This window comes from Serinus canaria, chromosome 4 (assembly GCF_022539315.1).
Source record: "Serinus canaria isolate serCan28SL12 chromosome 4, serCan2020, whole genome shotgun sequence".
Taxonomy (NCBI): domain Eukaryota; kingdom Metazoa; phylum Chordata; class Aves; order Passeriformes; family Fringillidae; genus Serinus; species Serinus canaria.
The window spans coordinates 59731202-59747764 of NC_066317.1; the positions used below are offsets into that span (position 1 = coordinate 59731202).

Here is a 16563-nt window from a genome sequence, read left to right on the forward strand (position 1 = left end):
AAACAAAACACTTCTATTCCAGAAATGGGTATCACTGCAAAACAGCAGGATTATACTGTCTATAGTGATGCAAAATATGCAGTCTTCATTCAAACTAACATAGATTTCTTTTTTCATGACAGTGGGTTTTTTTCAGCTGATAGTTAAAGTAATAAAATCTCAACTTTCCCGTAAAGCTAGGTCAGCCATATGTTTCAACTGACAGATTACTTGTGAAGTGTCTGATGAAAGTGTCTCTCTTCCTACAGTAAAAAGCACCTTTTCTAAAAGTCACCTTTAAACTTGTAATAATTCCTGTCACTCTTCAAAATGACACTGAGTAGTTTTACAATCTCTGTAGATGTTTGCAGTAAGCAGTATGTAAATGACTGCTTTCTACTTTGGGTGTTTTTTTTTCTCTGTTTAATATTATTCATGTATGGATACATATTGTCACAACTTATCATTTTTTCCTCTTTATAGGTCCTGCTGGGGACTTGCATCTGGCCTCAATGTGAAATTAAGGTAGAAAAACACATCTACATATGTGTTTGCTATTAGGATTTAGTTTATTCACTGGTCATGCCTGAAGAGTGATGTTCGTCTCTAGTCGGCTAACAGCCAGGAAATATAAATGATTGTCCTAGAAGTCAAGCCTCTCTCCTATTTACTGGAGTGAAAATCACCTCCAGATATCGACGGAAAATCAACTACAGAAAATGCTTCACGCTATAAGGATGCCAACCACCTAGATTCATGCGCCCTATCTGTACAGTTGTTGTGGATGGTTTGCCATCTGAAAGCTCCTCAAGCTCTTATCCAGGCCCTGTATCTGTTTCTGAAATGTCTCTGCTACATGCTTTGGGTCCAGTGCAGACCTGGCTGGGACAAGAGCTAGAGAAGTGTGGCATTGATGCCATGATTTATACTCGGTATGTCCTCAGTCTTCTGCTGCATGATAGCTATGACTACGACCTGCAGGAACAGGTATTTACATATTTTAGATGTTGTCCAGTGAAAGTGAGTTTTTGTACCAGTTATGTTTTGTGTATTATACCTGGGTATGCTTCAGTTGCGGGGGTGGTTGTCTTTAAGTGTGTGGGTGGAAGGAGGGTATAAACCACACAGGAGTCAGAACTGATGGGTGAACTGAGATTAAAGTAGTTAGGTTGCTGTATGGGCAATTACTTTAGATAATGTTTTCACATGGCTACAATTGATATCAGAATTGTTATCACTGGGATATCTGAGTCCTTAATGGAGAACATCACTACTCATGATTAGAAGTTTATTTAATATTGGACCATTAGTAAATGAATGTAATTCTTGTAAACTGTGTCAAATTGCTCATCTCCACAGTAGTTTGTAGACCCCCCCATCACTTCCCATGGATTTCATGTTGTGCTATTTTCAGTAAAGAATAAACACCCCCCAGATACCTTTTAGTCTTCAGGTATTTGAAATACATTATTATACATACATAATTGATTACTTCTAAAATAATGTTTGTGCTGAATGCTGATAAAAAGCATACAAGAGAGTTGTGACCCTAGAACATACTGTTCAGTCTCTATACCTTTTTTCTTTTTTTTTCTTTTTTATTTGTCTGCATCATGAACCTGTATAGAAATGTAGTAGTGGTGGAGTTACCAGATTCAGGACTCAGAGAAATTACAGTGTTTTCAGAAAAGGCTGATGATGCTGTTAAACATAGGCTTTGTCTTAGAAGGTGGCTGTGGTGACAGTGGGAAGGAAGAAAAGCAAATACCTATTATTTGATAGCTTAATTATTAGTCCTTTTTCATTACTGTTGTTTTGGTTATACTTCAAGCATTGCTGCCTAACTGCTTCAGAAATTCTATTGTCACCTAGTTTATATTTTTAAAAATCCAGCAAGAGCAGAGCAGGTTATTGTAAGATAGATGTAAGTGTAACTGAAGAACAAAAAATTAATGTCAGATGCTGTCAGTGTTTGAACTCTTAGCAACCATTACCATTTGTAAAAGCCTTCATGCTTCCCTTGTGCAAACCAGAAAACTTGTATCTGTAAATGTTTTTTTGTTTCTTTTTTTCAAAAGTGTATCTGGCACCAGTAGGTGACATCAGCAACAACCCCACAATTAACAATAATAATAATAATAATAATAATTTTAAAAACCCAGTGTAAGCACTTTCTGGAATGTGCCTTAACATGTACAGAACATGTTCATGTCTAACCTTGGTCAGACATGAATATCTGTGTTTTATAAGGGGGCAGAAAAAGGTTCCAAAACCTGTTTGAAAGAAGCATGTGGATGAGGACATTAAAAATGAAACCAATTGAAACCACAGGAGAACTTGAGGAGCTTTAGAGATAGGCCAGTGGCCTGGGGGAAATGAAGACGTGTTTCTTTTCAGTCCGTTTCAGACCACTGTCATAACTTTGAAGTTGCTACTGTGATATTTCAAATTACTGAAGTGCCAAAATTAGTTTTCTTTTTATCAGGCTTTGCAAAAAGCAGGGTAACTATATTATGAAAATCTCATTCAGTTTATTTCTCATTTTGATACTTTAACTGGATCCTTTGTGGGTTTGATAACAGAGCTTTTAGGAATGTGTCTGTTCTCTTTCCAAGTTGATTATCTGAACCTAATGAGCCAAAGGGAGAAGAATACCACATGCTGCCAGGGTAGCCAAAACCTGTGTTGCTGAGTGGGTGCTGTGGTACCAGTGTACAGGAGGTCTTCTGAACAACATTGGGCTTTGAAGCCGGAAGATTTTTTTCCCACCTCCTCCAAGTTGGTCCTGTTTATAACATACTTTTACTCTATTCGCCCTACTTCAAATAACTATTTTCCAAGTTTTGAGACCTAATATCAATTTAGTTTTGGGATTATGTTCTGTAGTAATGGTTAGATGCACCTGTTACGAAACATACTGCTCCCAAATTCCTTTCTCAAATAGCTTAGTCTGTAAAGCCTGCAAGTACAAATTTCTAACATAGAATTGAGGAAATATTTTAGTACGTGTGTTTTGTTATTTATTTATTACTGATTTGAATTTTTTTTCTTGTTACTTACTGGTTCTTTGTATCGCCTGACATTTGAAATTAGTTTTGTTTGGTGAAGTTATTCAGAAATAAGAAAATTTACTCTAAAACATGTATTTAGGTATAAGCAATTTCAATCCAATTTTGGGGATGTGTACAATATTAAGACAAAAGGGAAAAACGTATACTAGTGTTGCTTACAAGTAGAAGTCAAGGAAGAGAACAGGAATTAAATACCAAATGAGAAGTAATTTAGGAGTAAAATACTTAGAGTTGCTGAGCTTCTTTGACCCAGATTAATTCCCGTTGAAGATTTGGTCCTTGGCATCTCAGGAATTTTTTCTCCTATGTGATTCTTTTAATTCTTAAGAAAGATAAGAGAATATCCGTGGAAAGAGCTATTCTCAATAGTGGGCTTATTGCAATGTTTTCTCTCCAACTTAGAGGACAGCTACAAAAAGGACTGAAGCAATCTAATCACATGGAGAAGACAAGGGACAGTGGGTACATGTTGCATTGGGGGCAGTTTCATCTTGATATGAGAATTTTTTTCTTTTTCTGTTTTCTTGTAGTGAGAACAGTCATTCACTGGAACAACCTCCTCAGGAATGTGATAGAATCCCTGTTGCTGGAGGTTTTTGAGATGCAGTAGAGTGTTAGATAGTCTTGCCTAGTTTCCTTTTCCCTTGGAAGGCTAGACCACATGATTCTTGAGGTCCCTTCCAGCCTGAGCTGTAATGTGATTCTGTGATTCTTTGCTTTTAGAGCTCTGTTTTTGGGATAGTTAGTAGCCATCCCTTTCTCCTCAAAATCCAGCCGTGGTTTCTGTTTAGAGCAGGTTACAAGGAATGTATAGTCCCACAATTGGATTATGCATAGGAACAATCCATTGCAGTTTGCTTTTTGGTGGGGGTGGGAGTGAAGAGGACTAATTTAGGAAGTCTTAATCTTACAGATACTGTCATTTTCATTAGAAATGTTACAGACTGAAGTGAAGATGGTCATTAAGATCTTTCCACCTCAGGGTGTTGATGGTATCATTAGCACTGTTTTAGTTGCTTCAGGGAGCCTCCTTCAGTGCTTACTTTATGGTGTTCTAGTGTCATCAAGTGTAGCAGGGAAATGGAACTCTGAAGTCTGGACTGAGATTCTGTCAGGTAAGTACAAAAAAATTTAGTATCAAAAGTAAGTAAGAGAACCCATTCCCAACCTTACTAGGCATACACAGCTATTTAAGATATCACTGTTGTCACACTATCAGTCACCTCTGTTTACAGTTAAAATAAGAATTTCAAAGGAATATGGGAATCTTTATTGATTAGATCTTCAGGGTTATTTTTGCAGATAAGCAGGATGTTCCCTTCTGCTCTGTTAGTAATATTTAATATGTGGGTTTTGGTCTTGGTTCTGATGCAGTCTTCTCCAGTGTTACTCTGGTGCAGATTTGTGTGGCTTTCTCCAATATTATCTTTTTTTGTGCAATGAGCTAGTTTGATGTCTGCATAGAAGATAAGACTAAGGATGTGTTTGTGGGGGGGTTGTGTTGGTTTTCATTCCCCTTTATGTATGTGAGGGTAGGATTGTTTTGTTTGGGTTTTTCAGTGGTGTTACATCTGTGCCTTGCCCAATTAGAATGGTCTTTGTTGGGTATTGTTATATGGATTCAGGCTCAGTATCACAAAATGTTAGATTGGTAAGTCCTGAGTTTCCAGAGAGTTCATAGCAGATTTTTGCAAATACAGAAAAACATAGGTGGAAGTAAAACCCTAGTACACTGCAACCAAATTTACTGGAATGTTTGCAGTTTCTATTCTGGCTCATTGGCTTAAACTGAAATAGCTGTTAAAATATTGGGAAAATTTATAGGCCAGTATGTTTTGCCCAGCTGTATTTCAAAAGAATAGAGAATTTCAAAGAAAGCAGTCTTGTTTATGGTAAACTGTACTGTGGAATCAGGGTCTTCAGGACTGCTATGGTTATACATGTTATTCATACCTATCAAGAATTACTGTAAAATTCTCTAAATATACACACTTTAAATGCATGTTGGTTTGTTTTGAAATACTCGAGTACTGAAGGTAACTGAGTTATTGCTGGCACCTAGAGCACAATTCTTATCCAAGCTGTACTTGCTACTTTTGGAAGTGAGTCTGAGAGCTCAAGATGTAAAAGTTCTAAAGTACTTCATTCTGACTGTGTACTCTTTTTTCCTTTTTTTAATTTCCCTCTCCCCTCAGGTTTGTTTGGCAGCAATGATATTGCTGATGGGGGGGTTTAAGTGGGTGGAAGTAGGAGGCTCTTTGGGATTTTTTTCCCCCAGTATTGACTGATGGAGTAGAAAATACAAAGATATTGGCCTTGCACAATAGATGAATTGGTCTTGCACATTTTCCTTGATTCCTGTGATACAGTTCGTAGAAATAGTTTTGAGGGTTTTGTGGCTAGTTGAGGTTTGTCATATCAGAAGACAAGTAAGGATTTCAGTGGTAGACTTGCCTTTTTTTTTCCTACAACTGAAGATATTGCTTGTGTACCATCTTTCTAGAGAAGAATTCTCAAATTGATTTGCACTTATATTAGATGTCTACATGGCCTAAGATTACTAAAGAAATCTCTTGAACAATGCTATATAAGATGCTCATTATTTGGGGAGTGTGTTAGGGAGTTTACTTGGTTCAGTTTGGTTTGGTTTTTTTGGAGGCCTGTCAATGGTCTCTTCAAAATGTTTGTAAATCACTGGAATTTTGTGCTGAGATAGATGACTTTTTAGGCACTTTTGGTCCATTAAGGAAAACCTCATAAAATTCGTGTGGATTTACAGACTGTTTAATGTCAGTAAAGTGAGGAATGTTTCTGCCAAGTATACATTTGCATTTTATTACTGAATTCACTTACTTTGAATAAATTAAGCAGAAAATCATGAAATTGCTGTCAAGTTTTTAACTTTTGGAGAGCCACAGAAATGCTGTTGGTGGAGATCTGAACATTGTGAGACAGCCTTTTGACTTCACACTAGACTAATTTTTGATGAGAATATCTTGCTCTTAGTTTCCTAGTAGCAAACTAACTAGGTGCTTTTGAGATTTGATTGTTGTTTAAATGCTGATTAAAAATATATTTATAGATGAATGTGTTCTCAAACTAGTTTATGATACAGTAAATATTGCATTAAGATAATATAATCTGTGTGAAGCAGAAGGCATTGCCTAAAAATATACTTTGTGTGAAACATTATTTCATTGATCATTCTTTATACAGTATTAAAGTCAGTGTTCTGTGTTGTATCTTTCACATAGTAATTGTAAGCCTAACTGATTTTGAATATAACAAATTTATGCTTTAGAGCTATAGATTTGTTCCTGTGGACTGTTCTCCCTTATAGAGCCTTTATTTAAAAACCCCAAAACCTAACCCCAACAGCTAGACACTCTGTGAGATAAAGGCTTTGTTTGTAAGCCTTTGGTCGTGCAGCAGGAAGATTGAAATGCATTTGTTATGCAAACTTCCCATATCAAGTGTCTTCTGTTGCTTTTGATCTACTTCTTTCAACTTGTTTTTCGAAATTAACAGTTTTTTTTCTGAACCTTAAAAGTAAAAATACTTTTTTTTTCTTTTTAAGATGATGTTTTCCTAACTGTCAAAATTATTTGGCTATTGCACTGCAAGCTATGTACTTTTGTGACCAGGTTGAGATTTTTGCTTTTGATTTTTCAATTTTTAACAGATAAGCTTTTTTTGCAGGAAGATTAATTATTTGTAGACTGATTTGAAGTAGTTCCATTCAGATAATCTTTTATAGGGAGGCATAAAAAGTCTTCAGAATGATAGTTACACTTCTGCTGACTCTGATCAGAGTTTTTATTCTTGCTTTTTCATCATTGTCACTTATATTTTAAAGTCCAAAATGTAGTTTCCTTTTTTATATTAATAGAAAAAGAGCCATGGAAGGGACACCTCAGCCCATATGTGATATATTTGAGGGCTTGACCTTGTGGTTTTAAGTCCATAAATGATTTTGGCCGATCCCTCTGCCCTAGGATGGCGATATCATTGCCAACTTTAGTCTGTGTTTGGCTTGCATGTGCTAAGGACACAGGACACTTTGGTAACTGAACTTGGGATGCACTTGCTAGGTTCCCAGATCCAGTGGAATGTGCTGTTAGTGTTCCTGCCATCCCATATTAACCCAGTAGAGGGACCTGATGTCTGGATTTATATTCTAGTAATAGATACTAGTTTTTCCCATGTATATTTTGTGTGGAAGAGGATGTGGGGTTTTGTATGTGTTTAGTGTTTGTATATCTCATACATAACCTAAAGAGAGGAGGAGAAATGAAAATTTGGTCCTCTGCACTCCACGAGCCATGTGTTAAATGTTAATCTGGCTGGTATGCCTATTTCACAGCATTGTTATTTTCCTAAATAACAATGCTGCTTCTAGTATAATTACACCTTTTCTTTTATCATCCCTAAGAAATGCTTCTGGGTCAGGCAAACCCATTTTTTGATAAGGCATAAAATGGGCAGAGTGGGTTCAGCTACAGTAGGGAAATGCTGTGTGACTGCTGTACACAAGTGTCAGTAAATTTCAAAGTTCACCAGCAACATGTAGAAATAAATTTCTTGAATGCAAAGCATTTTCTGTTTAGTTTGTATTTGTGTTACTGCTTATTAAGCTGTATAAACTTAAGCTTATGCTTATACTGCTTATACTGCTTATGAAACAGTCCTGTAGGAACAATTTTTAAAATTTTCTGACCATAGTTTTTTAGTTAGTACCCCAACTAAATATGTAAATTTCAAACTGTGGGAATCAGTTTTTAAAGAAAAGAGTAGGTAGAAGGGGGAGCTGTGAGACCAAGACTTTTAGCTGTACCTTTTTATATGATTAATTTGAAATCCTTAGATTACTCAAATGTGTATGTTTACAGCAATGGGAATAACCCCCTTCTTCTTCCCATACATAAACATGTGAACTGAAGAAAGGACCAATTAATCATATTTAGAAACTGGTATTATATCTTGAAATTAATATGCCCATAAAGCTTATTAATTCAGAAGTTGAACCACTTTCTAAAAGCTCAGATAACTAAGTTTTAAAGTTTATAGAGGAAAACTTAGGTGTGGTACTGCCCTCAATCCCTTTCTAAGAAGGGGGTGCTATATCTGAGAGCTATGTAATTCAAATTTTGGGAAGTAATTTTTTGTGTGCTATATTAGTTTTTTGAGAAAAATTGGGTGGATATGGATTCTTCTTAAGCAATGGAAGATAGCTGAAATGTCTTTACTGTAAAAGCAGGAAACTTATTTATTGATTTTTAGTAGGCATTTGTCTTCTTAATTGTGCAGTAACTGAGCTGTTCTGTATTTCTCTGTCCAGTGACTGTTATGGGACAGATTTGGAGTATCATGGGCTGTGAGTTTGTATTCTCTATTCTGTTTTAGGGGTGGGAATTGTGGTGGCAGGGATTGGAGCTCAGCAGTAGGCTCGTGTAAACTGTATGGGTTCCAGGGCAGTCAGCTTCAGCTGGTGTGTAAGTGCAGAAGAAAAGCATTCATTCTCAAGGACTGTGCTTATCTGAGAAACTTTATTTCCACACTCTCTTCTGTGTTTGTATTGGTGTGAGTGATCATGTTGAGCTGCTCATTTCTTTTTTACAAGTTGTGACTGCTAATGTATTCTCACAAAGGCTTACATAATACAAAGCAGAGATGGAAGCTCAAGGGCCAGGTTAGTGAGTCCTCCTAACAGTCAAGGTTTCTTTGCAGCCATCTCTGTGCTATTTGGATTTCTGGGCATAATTGAGATACTTCCTTTGTTTTCTTTGGGTATATGTCATTGCATGACTGTACACTTGCCACATTTCTCCAAGCATAGACATGTCCTGCCTATATTCTCTGAAATCATCTTATTACAATGGTCTGTGATGCTTGACACACAACTTTATCTCTAAAGCCAAGAAAGCAACCATAAATGTTATGAAATAACTTCTCCAGTCATGACATGTCTCTTTTAGACACCTTGACTCTGTAGTGACAGTTTCTGTTGAGTTCCTGGCTTTCTTTTCTACAGTGTAAGTCAGACGTGTAAGTAAAATGATGCCTTTATAGCTCCAGCTATAGCCTTGCTAAATTTTCTTCTTTTCTGCTTTTACTTTAATAGGAAAAGTCTAAAGGCAGTCTGCTCAACAAACATAAGATTTTAACAGATGCAGCATTTGCATGTTCTCTCATTCTTTGGAGTGGGTGTGACAAATTTCTCCTCCTTAGTTTTAGCCTAGAAGTAATTTCTAATTAGTGAACATCACATAGACTGCCCTTTCAAACTGGTAGGGTTATAAACAAAAGTTTATAATTGACAGAAACTCAGACTAAGGATTTTATACTTGGATTGATTAGTTTTGATAAGGAGAATTCTTTCCTGCCTGCCCTCAGTCCCGAATGCCCTGAGGTCATAGCAGTGCATGTTGTGATCTGCTACATTATCAGCTGTTCTGTTACAGTCAGGCTCTGCAGGGTTATAATGTTCTGGTTGGGACATCTGGGAAAGAGGTGACTGTAGTGGCCAGATGGTTTCCTGGTTTTTCACTATGAGTCCAAGATGAATTCTTTCTATGATAATACCTGGATTTGGAGTTATTATTTAACATTAAAGGATGTTTCCCAGTCCTCTCTATTCTGTGTTTAGCAATGGGTTTTTGCTATGGAGAAAACTTTTGCTGTTCTCTGAAACGTACTCTTCATCTGCATTTCCTTTGGGGCATATTAGCTGAGTTTGAGCCAATGTTCTTGTATTTTTTCCTGAACTGTCTCACCTATGTATTATCTCTTTGTCTTTGTCTCAGTCTGAGGCAGTCTGTAAGGAATTTCTAAGCTGATCCAGGCCCACCAGACCTTTCTCAGTATTTATAATAAATTTCATTATGAAAAGGTATCCATCACTGTGGCTTTAAGCAATCTATGAGAGTTTTTCCTGAATCTCAGTTAAGTGGAAGCATTTTTTCAGGCAAGATCACTGAAGGTCCTTATACATTGTTAAATAACCAATTCCTTATCCACTGAGTGGTCCATCTGTCAAATCTATGTCTTTCAGAGGCAAGGACAGTGTCACAAGCTTTGCACAGGTCCAGGTAGTTGACATCATTTACTCTTCCCTTACCCAAAAAGCTTGTTATCCTGTCTTAGAAGGCCATGAAATTTGTCAGGCATGATCTTTTTCCCTCTTTATTTTCCATGTCCTTTAATACAGATTCCAGGAGGATCTGTGCCATGATCTTGCCAGGCACAGAAGTCACACTGAACTGGCCTGTAGTCCCCCAAGTCTTCCCTTTTTTCCCTTTTTAAAAACAGGTTATGTTTCCCTTTCTAATATTGCCATTTATGTGGATCATGAGCTTCATAATGTTTTTATTTCAGTCATATTGTGAGGTGTCACATTTGTTTTCTTACGGATAGTAGATATTTCTTTTTACAGAAAATGAAAGGAGAATCACTGTCAAACTTCCTTTCCTTTTTTTTTTTTTTTTTTTTGTGCTTCTTCAATTACTTGATAGTTTAGAGGGAAGTGGTGGAATTGCTGCTTCTGCTTTTGCATAATTGTATAGAATAAACCATTTCAAAATCTTTCTAAAATTTGTGCTTGTATCTCAATTTAAAATTGAACTAAGCACTCAAAATACTGGCTTTCTTGAGGCACTAGTGTGAAGAAACATGAAGAAAATGTTTTTTTAGCCATATTTATAGTTATTAAGTTATTTTTGTCAGGAAACTGCACTTTCAGTGTCTTCATTATTGAAAATCTCTAATGAAATTGTCTGGTTATGTAGTAGGTAGGGGATAGTAGGACTCTGAAGAGTAGATGTCTGAATGACAGTTTAGATATAGGAACTTAGGGTTTTTTCAGTATCCAGAGGGCATTGGCTTTCTCTTGATACCTCTTTAATATTGGATGGTCATCTCTTGAAATGGTAGTCTGGTTTAAATATTTAAAGTCTGTAAGCAAAATTTTAGTTTTTCTTCTGTATGCACACTTTTAAAATCTGTAAGTTCAGAGTGGCATTGCTGTTGTGAAAAGTTCAGCGACCAGTGTAGAGCTCTTGCATTAAAATGAGCATTACATTATAATCTCTAGTTCTGTTAGGAAACATGGTAAATGAAGGCATCTAGTAGGTGAAGAGATCAGAAGTCCTTGGTTATTCTTTCCACATGGAAGAAGTAGTTTACCTGTCTTCATGCATACAGAATGTTTTGCTGAGCTGCTTTCTTTTCTGTTTGTTATGGATTTGATACTTTTCAGTCTAAGGAGTAAACCTGCTAATAGGCTCCTGACTGCTGAAGACAGGGAGCAAAAGAGAGGAAAAAAATTAAGATACTTGTTTAACTAATTTAAACCATTGGGAACTACTGGGTTGTCTTTTTTTTTTCTTTTTCTTTTTCTTTTTTTTTTTTGACAACTTAGTCTCATAAAAGAAGAGGATCACCCTGTTTGTGTCTCATTGTTCTGCAAACTCACTCTACAGGGTGTATTACATTTCCTTGTTTCTCAGGCATTTTACTGTAATATTGTGCTTTGTAAAACCTTTTTGGTTTTGATCCAGAATGGTTCTGATACACAATAATTATGCTTAAGGGTTTTTTTTTTTTTTTCACTGTTCTGTAGGGTTTTATGGGTGTGGTGTTTGATTTGTGTACAGAAGGTGCAAGTCCTCAGTAACATAGGCTATATCCAATACATATATGGTGCTGATAAATACTGTAGTTTAGATGAAGATTTTAAACTGCAAAATTTATCATGGAATAGCTGTAATCCATGGTGTTTGCTAGTTTTGCTATAAAACTCATGAGTTTGTCTTGGAAAAAAAATCCAAACCCAAGTTTTAAACTTGGCAGCCAGGTGTGACTGAAAACCATGTCTCCAAATTTTTTTTTTTTTTTTTTTGTGTGTGTATCATATAAAGAAAACAAGAATTCTTTCAGAGCTATGTCTTCAATCACTGCATCCTGAAGGACAAGCCTGTTGTTCCCAGAGTGCTCAACAATCCACTCACACTGGAAGGAGGGATGAGACCATGATACCACAGCTCTGGGGTGGGGGCCTGAGAGAGAATTCCATTTAGCTTCCCCTCCCCCATTGAAAAAACTGCATATCTCTTAAAAGATTTTTCAGTTTTTAAAAGTTGAAAACTGTGAAAGTTTGTAGACAAGTGTCAGATATTTTTGAAATCACATGCGTGAAGGACTGAATGAAATGCTTTATAAATTTCTGTGATGAAGGTTCTTGCTGCACTGCTGACAGATAGTTGGTAAAGCTGTGATCTATCAGTACAAAGCAAACCTTTGTTAGCATGGAGAAAAACAGTAATACATAGCATTTTGGGAATGTTTTCCTACTGTCTTTGTGAACTTTCCACGTAAAATCAGAATAAATGAAGTTAACCCAGTGCAAATTTGCTGGTGTACCTGGATCTTCACCCACACAAATGGGTCTATATTTACTTATTTGCAGCTGTGCCCATGTGAATGAGCTGGAGGGGTTTTGGGAGCTGGTGGGGAGTAGGAGGTTCTCATCAATTTGTTTTCTTTCCCATGAATATTGGGAAGAGTAAGAGTGCTTTACAGCATTGTTGTATAAAGAAATATATAAACTGCAATTTTGGAAAAGACTTAAAAATTTATTTTTTCATAATGAATTGTAAATGGGCAGTCTTTTAAACCTATTCTCTGATTTTTTTTCTTATTCTTTTTTAATACTTCTTTTGTTATTCCTTCTAATAACAGTACAGTAGCCTGTTCAAATTTCTCATTTTCAGTGAATCACTGGCACTTTGCACAAGTGCTAGGAAAATCAGAGTGACTGGTAGCTTTTTGCTCTTTCAGCACTAAATGCGGTTCTCCAGTTTTGGTGCTCAAATAAGACTTTAAGCAGTAAATCCAGCAAATTGCTGTGCTCAAATGGCAGCTCTTTGGTGGCTGTTCTGAATATGATTGGTCTCTGTTGGCCCCCTTTTTTTTCCCATCTTGTTCTTTGCACAGGTACAATTATTTGCACTGACAACTTGTTTTGCTTTGTTTTAAAACCTTGGGGAATTAGGAATTCTTTTAAATGAGGGTAGTCCTTAGCCTACTGGTTTTCTTTGGAAGCAGTAACAGATACATTGAAAAGATTGAAACAGGTAGGCTGGAAAGTATCAGATGTTTGTGGATCTCTCTGGAGAAGATGATTTTAGACAAGCATACATTTTAATATGTTAAAGATTATCTTAACTGACAGCCAAAATACTTATTTCATGAGATGAATATAGCAAATCATGTATATGTACATGAACAGACAGTGAAGAACAAGCAAGTCTGGTAATAAATTTTGTAAATTCTGAAAAGCCATATAAAAGGGATGCAAAGGGATGCTGTATCTTCAGATGATTGCATATAATACAATAGCATTCTACTCTGATGTTATTGTTCTTCATTGTTCTTACATGTGTTAGAAGCCAACCCCACCTACTCACCCTCACTTCTCAATTACTTGAATTTTCTCCTGAAGTAGTTCAGGTTTATTTTATGATAGCTACTGCTATCTCTAGCTGTAATCATGTTCATTTTAACACTGAGTTGAAGGCTTCAGGATCTAACACAGCATTTTCTTCTTCTGGCTTGTATAATTTTCTCTTAAGTTTGATCTTAACTCTCTGAACTACTTGCTTTTCATTCTTATGATTTCAGAGATCAGTGAAACTAACATATTTTGTGTAAATTACAGTAATACATTCAACCATAAGTTGGCCATAAAATTGCCTTTGTGGATATACTTTGCAAAAATTGGAAAATATAACAGTGAAGTGTGAGTTGCCTCCATGTCCTGTGAAAGATGCATGTGCTTTTCTGAATTGTAAGTGCAAGTTGTATGTAATCAAACTAATCTTTAATTTGGCAAAAAGTAGTTTTTAGCAGATAGGAAGGGGTTGGTTTCATTTTGCTCAGTATGTTATTTGTAGCCCTGCTCTGCTATAGTACTTAGATATTAATGTATTTAAATAATGTAATTTCTTTATTTGATTTTAGGAGAATGACATCTTCCTGGGCTGGGAAAAGGGAGCTTACAAGAAATGGGGAAAGAGTAAGAAAAAGTGCTCTGATCTAACACTAGAGGAAATGAAAAAACAGGCTGCTGTCCAGTGTCTTCGCTCTGCTTCTGATGAAGTAAGTTTGGACTATTTAATAGATTCTTAAGGCTTGATGTCCTTCTTTGTGCTAGATATATTTTGCTTGTGATGCTTATATTTTAATTTGTGGCTTCTTAAAGTGCTAGTTTGCCAAGAGTTCTCCAAGAATTCTTTATTCCTATTCAGTAAATGATATCAGTGTATGGTAGAATGATTTCACAAGAGATTCTGTACTATGTGGTGTCATGTTTTCCTTTCTGTAAACCCTTTCCTATTCGTGTCAGGGGCACCAGTTTTGAGCTGAAATGAAATCACAAATCTTTGCATAAAGGTAATTTTAAAAATTCTAAGTTGACTTTGTGTTGTGTGTGGATAGAAAGGACTGGAATATGTCAGAAGTTATCTTGCTCTGTGCATACAACATGTGTAATCCAGAATTCCTAAATAAAAAACCATGTGTAGTAGCAAGTGTTCACTTTCCAGATGACATGATTGAGTGGCAGTGAAGTGCACTGACTAGAGCAGGTGAAGAGGGTGAAGGCAGCAGGTTGAAGGAAGATAGCAGAGGCAGCAGATATTTTGTAGTTGAGCAGAAAAGTGGACAAAGGGAGAGGCAGTTGAAGGCAATGTTTAAAAAGAAGGTATGATCTGTAGCACAAGTCAAAGGAAGCTCTCCAGGGAGATTTTTCAGACAGCAAAAATGAGAAACTGTTTTTTTTTAGTTTACAGAACTATAAATAGTCTGATCTGTCACTGCTGTAAGAAAAAACTACCCCACCTCTGCAGCCTGGTTGCGTTACTGCTCTCCACACCTTCCTAGTCATAGCTTGTGCTTGCACAAGCATTTGGGAGGTTATGTGGACAACTGGTTTAGGAAAGTGAATCAGTTTCCTGAGATTAACCTGGTTGGGGCAGAGGAAATGTTAACCCAGAGAGGTTTCCTGGTCAGATTTGTGGCACAGGCACTTGTGCCAACAAGGCTGTGGAAAAGTAATCAGGGAAGTAGGGAAGATGTGGTGGTTATTCCTGCCACCTTCAGCAGTATTACCATCACATTCTGCCTCATTGTGAAGCTACTTGAGTATTTGTTCAGTTACTAAATTGCTAATTGACTAACTGGGAGATTTCTGACCTTCCATTTTTCCATTACTTAGTATCCTAACAAAGGGATGCAAAGTAGAATTTTGCTGGTAATTTGCTCTGCTCTCAAAGTTACAGAATATTGAGGTCAGCACTCCAACTACTATAGAAGTTAATTTGAATATGAAGCAAATACAGAGAAATAATTGCAAGAAGCAATGTCTTTCTTGAGGATATGTTTGTCTTTGTATACTCATTTTATGAACAATAAAATGTAGGTCTCATATATAGACTGCAGGAATACTGATGGTTGATTCTTAACTTCAGAAGTTACACTCTTGATGCATCTCCACATAGCTGAAAATCAAGAATTATCACTTAGAACTAAATTTATGTTATATAAAATTTAGTTGCAGAGCAAAAGGAAGGAGATGAATTTATTAATAATCTTTAACAGAGAAGGAAAGAAACTATTCAGCTACAGTTTTGAAAGAACAGAAATACATGAGATCTGAAAGGTTGAAAAATAACTTCATCTTTGACTTCTGTTACCCTATTGGTGTTCAACATTAACATATAATCTGCAACCTGTAGATTTGAGTTATTTCAGAGCTATTTTGACTTCTGTTGCCTTCTCAGACAATTAAGCTTGCACATTTTTTGTCATTAATGAAATTGCAGGTCATAATTTTATAATGTATGTTCAAACACAGAATTGAACCTTTAAACCTTTTAAAAAAACTTCTTACTTAAAGCTGCTTTGTAGGTAGTTTAACACAAGCATTGCATGAAATAAATACAGACTTTTAATTTTTCCCCCAGAATTAAAGGGAGGGGTGATCCTACTTAAATGCTAGTAATACTTTAAAGTATTAAGTATTGTATTATTGTAAGATGTCTTTTATTTCTGATTTTTGTAACACATTTCTGATGCTGTTGTGTTTTTGTATTTAAGTTTGTGTGCTGATCTGATGGGAATAATGAATAGATTTTGGACTGTGAAGGATAATGTTAAAATAATATTTCTGCTGAGGCATTCAAGCTGTTCCATACAATGTTCATGGTTTTGTCTCTACAAAAAGATAAAAATACTCTGTGAACTGTAGTTGAAATGGTAGGTCAGTTGTGTGTAAGGAGTATTTATAAAAATTGTTGAGATACAAATAAATACTTTTTTCCAGTGCCACTTGAATTCTTTAAAATAGTTTTCTGAATCATCTGAGGAATGTTTATCTGTGATTTTTTTGTTGTTGTTGTCAGATGAGGTAGATGTGTTCATTAGGATGTTGTCTTTTTGCAAGTGGCCTGATAAATAG

At 36.1% G+C, this 16563-nt stretch overlaps 1 protein-coding gene across 6 annotated transcripts in view; it reads left to right on the plus strand.

Annotated features, from left to right (window-relative positions):
• KIAA0232 (KIAA0232 ortholog) overlaps positions 1–16563 on the plus strand; it is a 64303-nt gene that overhangs the window by 17635 nt on the left and 30105 nt on the right. For 4 of the 6 annotated variants that reach the window (XM_030238721.2, XM_050973335.1, XM_050973336.1 and 1 more), the window contains exons 2-3: positions 463–966; positions 14067–14204. In XM_030238721.2, coding sequence (XP_030094581.1) covers positions 736–966; positions 14067–14204 — 369 coding nt within the window. In that variant the 5' untranslated portion in view covers positions 463–735. Of the gene's footprint in view, positions 1–462; positions 967–4108; positions 4166–14066; positions 14205–16563 lie in introns of those variants that run through there. The other 2 variants (XM_050973337.1, XM_050973338.1) reach the window with 2 other exon arrangements.